The sequence below is a fragment of the Penaeus chinensis genome, chromosome 8, assembly GCF_019202785.1.
Source record: "Penaeus chinensis breed Huanghai No. 1 chromosome 8, ASM1920278v2, whole genome shotgun sequence".
Lineage (NCBI taxonomy): Eukaryota > Metazoa > Arthropoda > Malacostraca > Decapoda > Penaeidae > Penaeus > Penaeus chinensis.
The window spans coordinates 16,697,807-16,702,806 of NC_061826.1; the positions used below are offsets into that span (position 1 = coordinate 16,697,807).

Consider the following 5,000-nt stretch of genomic DNA (forward strand, 5'->3'; position numbering starts at 1 on the left):
TTGTCATTCATGCACATACTATTAAATTTGGACCTGTGTTCAACTGTGTCTGAAGATGACCAAGAGGCCAAATAGGACAACAGAAGTATCAATAAGTCTTTAATAATAATTACAAAGCAAAATAAATATGCTAGAAATCATAGGTCATCTAGCACTAAAGAAAGGGGTAGTAGTGAAAAGGGTTAAAAGGGGTGAGGGTGTATTGATGCTTGAATATGCTACACATGAGAAATTTGTAGATCAGTTCAAGGATGGTAAGGCATTGAAAGAGGCAAAGAGGGGTGAGGGTAGCAAGGGTGAGTAAATGGACTAAGATGGGTTAACAAGGGTGATTTTAGATCAAAGTTGTCAAGGAAAGGGCGGAATTCTGCAAGGATGTCCATACGGTAAGGTAGGGGTTAGCAAATGTAAAAACAGGGGTTTAAGGGTGATTAGATCAAAGAGAAGTTTCAGGAGAAATGTCAGGAAGGAGAGAATCCAGGGACAATGGTTGTGACAAAAGAGAGTCACATATGTACCTAGGAAGAAGCAGAAGGGATAACAGGGAAGGAAGGGGGAGGATGTAGATAAAGCAGGGGGGGAATGGGATGTGTTGGGAGGGAGTGTGGGAAAGGGGTGTAAAAGGAAACATGAGTAGGAGGAAGATGGAAGTCAGCTGTCACTTTGAGTGTAAAGAGAATGGGAGCAGAGAGACTGGAGGATGGATGAGGTGTAGGCATGTTATCTTGGGTCATGATTAGATTTAAATGTCTTCTAAAGTGGCCTTGGTTGGGGAGGTCTGATAAACAAAGATCTTCTTATGGGGTGGAAGAGAAGGGACAGACGTTTGTTTGGGGCAGAGAAAGAGGCTGATGTAGGAGATGAGGTGGAATGTTTAGCTTATCTTATGTGATGAGTTGAGTGAGGAAGAGGGGTAGGTTCCTGGGAAGTAGAGATTGGAGCATCTGGATTTAGAACAGTGGTAGAGACTGGGGTGTCTTGGAAATGGAAAAAGAATTTCACTGGGAAAGGGAGGGGATAACAGTGGGATAAGGAAGAGATACTGGTGGGGATGTAGAAACATCTCGGGAGGAAAGGGGAGGGGCTGAGCAAAGGACAGCACTAGAGTAGGGAGTGAGAGTAAAACCTTGTCTGCACGCTTCCTGTCTGCCTCAAATAAAGTGATGCCAAGTTTTAATCTGAGAATTGCCAACTCAGACTCAAACATGTAGGCAGGGTAGTTTGAGTGATCAGTACAATCAGTCAGGGTAGATAATGCTTTAGCTTGGGATTCAGATATAACTGTGACAAGACAGGAGTGATCAGGGTGGCTGGGCAAGAAAACTTTGCCTACTTGGAGGCATTGCTGAAGGAGGAGAGTGTTGACAGAGTAAGGGTTTTAGAGGGGATCACAAAACATTGATCCCATTTGGCTATGCTAAACAAGTACTTGTGGAAGAGGAAGTGGTGATGAGTGAAGCAGTACTGTGGACAGTAGGCAATGAAGAGGGAGTATTAGAAGTGTTCAGTTGTTGTCAAAGAAGAGACTGGGTTCAGGGAACCGGGAGAATTAAAATCAGTGGGGCTAGTCGATAAAGAGGCAAGCCCCAGTGTCCCTCATAAATCATTACTGGCCATGGTAAGCCTGGAGTTTGTTGGGGACACCAGGTATTGAGGAGAGGGTAGTAGAAGTGTTCAGTCATAGTCAAAGGAGAGCCTGGGGTCAGGGAACTGGGGGAATTAAAATCAATTGGTATGCCTGGTGTATGTTGAGGAGAGAATTTGTCTACCCCTCAGGGTCCCCTTGAGGGGTAAGGGCAAGACAACTAAACAGGAGAATACCATGCCCATGACTCCCCTAGCTTGTACATGACTGGTACAAAGTCAGCCTTTCATTCTTTCAACACAGCTCTCACACCTTAGGAAGTGGACAGCTGAGAGCTTTAGAGATGAGAGGGAAAAGGGGAGGGGAAGATGCAAAATTATCAAATTGATAGCTGAGACCCAAGGTATGGGTGATCCCCAGCATTGGGCCTCAGTCTCTGTCTCCTAAGCCCAACATGACAACGAGTATGGGATTGGGGGGATATTTGTTACAAACTAAAATGAAAAATAGAGAGATTAAGATTTGCTTGTGGCTTTCACTCGATACATCCTATCTGTTAAAATCATGTTGCCAGGGAAATGCAGTGTTTACTGTAGTATCTATGCACATAGACACAAGCGCTTAGCACACTCCACAAGTGCTTAGCCACAAAGGGGTCAACTAGTTGACCTTGTGACCTCATCTGATTTCGCCTTTCCTTGAGTTTTAGGGAACTTTTTTTACTTTTTCTTTTTTTGCAATTGCTACATAGACATTATAATTATCATAATGTTATTGACAGTACTAAGAGCAATATAAGAAAAAATAAAATATTTTTAAACCTTAAGGACAATGGTAAACAGATGAGATAAGTGGTACTAGTAATTGACTTCTTGGTGACTTGGTACTTGTGGAGCCATCTATATGTAAAGGCAATCAAACAACAATGGGCACAGCATGTACAGACATGCCATCCCCAGCTACATTATGTTCAAAGAAGAAGAAAATAAATAAATAAAATAAAATAAAGTATATAATAAAAAAAAGTGCAATGACTTCTACTATTATTGTTGCATAGATATACAAAAGTAACATTAGCAGTACCAGTACTGCCATTTGTTGACATAACTCGTAAACATTCCTAGGTTTCACAAGCATATCTATTTCAAACAATATCAATCAATCCATGATCCAAATGTCTTTCAGTGGAGAGTTATATGTCAATCATGCTTTGTTTAAAAATACCAAACATAGATATTGTCTTACATTCAATAACTAAGAAAATTCACCTGTGCATTGCTTGTGTTTGCTGTTACATCAGTAACTGGAGAAACTTCTTTTTCATTACAAATTCTGGCACGCTTTGGTGCTGGTTCTGGACTGTTCATTGGGGTGTGGAAAATATCATCATCTTGTAATGTTGTATCTTCGGACACATCAGTAACTTTATCTCTTTCCTCAATCTCATTAATTTTGTCCAAAAATTCATTATACACTTTTGTCTTTTTCTGACAGCCTTTTGTGGATGAGTTAATGGCCAGATTTCTCGATGATTTGGTCGAACATTTTCTAGGGCTCATTTTGACCCGAGAAGCAAGGTCATCTGAATCTGTTAAGTCTTCTACTTCCTTAGCAATATTTACCAATTTTCTTTTGTATTTGTCTCTTTTCTGCAGTACTTCATCATGACTTACAAGTTCACAAATATCTTTCACTTGCTTTTTACCTTTAGATTTATCTAAAGCTTTACCTTTGGATTTCAAACTGCATATACTCATTTTGTCTCCCATTTCAGGATTCACAGCACTCTGGTCACAAAGAGTATAATATGTAGTATCACTATCAGTACCTTCATCTGTGTGTATATTACATTCATGTTTTAAGAAATTTGCTGTTGCCATATATGGTGTCTTTGGTTTCACATTTTCTTTGTCTGTGTTTTTCCATTCTGGTTCCTCTAAAAATGTATCTGGTTCTTCTTTAAATTGTCTTTCTGAAACTTCAGGAGTTTCTGGTATAACATTTATATTATTAACAACCTTCTGAAAACACTGTGAATTGTCACAATCATCCCCATTGTCTTCTTGAGATGACGATGACACATAAGTAATAATTTCAGGTTCTAAGTGAGAAAGCTTTTTTATGTTATTTCTGGATTGTTTCATTTCATTATAAGGAGTTTTACATCCAGATTTTGCTGCATTTTTGTCTATTAGCGTTTCACAAAGTATCTGTCTTATTTTATCTAAATCCTGGTTTTGCTGGTTAACTGTACTACTAGAAATGCTGCCAGATAGCCTGAGAGTTTCGCAATCTTCACTTGAAGCTCCTAAAGTACACTGCTTGCCCTCCACATTGTTAAAATTTGATGATCTTCCATCATTACTTGGGGATCTCTGTTGTAATGAATGTCTTTCCATTTCACTCCCACCTCTTGTCTTTGGTTCAAAATGCCCCTGGTCTTCATCTGGAGTTTGGGGTCTGTATCTCTGAGTACCCCGTCTATCCTTCATGATCTTTAATTTATATTTCAGTTTTGTTACATATTTTTCCATTGTCCTTATCAATTCTTCTAATTCCCTAATTTCAGAATCCTCATATCTTTCTTCTGTAATTCTTGGATCTTCCATTTGTGAGTCATACTCACTGTCATCGGTTAGAATATCTTGGGAATTCACAGGCAACACTTTTGTGGGTTTTACTTCCCATACTTTTCCATTGTGAACTATGATTTCATTTTCATGCCTAAAGTAAGATGACTCCTGTTGTTCCATATCATCAGCAAGACCTTCTTCAGCACTGTCTTCAGATAAAGACTCTATACAACTTAAATTCTTGACATCAACTGGGACACTTGCACATTTCTTAACTGTCCAAAGTTTACCATTTACTTGAATAATATCCATCTCTTCATGAACTGTTATATCAGAAGTATCTATCTGGCTATCCTGCTCTGCAGAGGAATTAAGACTGCAATGGCTTTCCTCATCATTATGAGGATTAAAATCTGATAACTCCTCTTTTGAAACTGACAATTTTTTCACAGCATCTCTTATAGCATTTCCAGTGAGACTGTCTTTGATACAGTTAAGAAGTATCCTGTATTCCTGTGTATTTTGTCTTGCCAGATCATTCTGGATATCTTCATCCTTTATAATCTGCCAAATAAAAATAAGAACGGATAAAGTTTAACTTTCAATACATACACATGAAGAACATATATAGTAATACCCTGCCTTAATACACAAATACCTGGTAGACAAACTATTCAGCTGATCTCTCAATTTTGTAAAATCTAGAAACACAAATTGAAAACAACACTGAAAATATATGATTCTAAAATGTTTTGATTTATCATTCATAAATTACAACTCCAGTAAAAAACAGCTTTACATTCAGATTACATAAATAATCTATAATATTTACTGGATGCCAA

At 38.4% G+C, this 5,000-nt stretch overlaps 1 protein-coding gene across 4 annotated transcripts in view; it reads right to left on the reverse strand.

The window, feature by feature from the left end:
- The window catches only part of LOC125027912, an 18,381-nt gene that overhangs the window by 7,320 nt on the left and 6,061 nt on the right, over nucleotides 1-5,000 (reverse strand). For 3 of the 4 annotated variants that reach the window (XM_047617049.1, XM_047617048.1, XM_047617047.1), the window contains one exon: nucleotides 2,854-4,722. In XM_047617049.1, the coding sequence (XP_047473005.1) occupies nucleotides 2,854-4,722 (1,869 nt within the window). Of the gene's footprint in view, nucleotides 1-2,830; nucleotides 4,723-5,000 lie in introns of all 4 variants that reach the window. The other variant, XR_007115064.1, reaches the window with a different exon arrangement.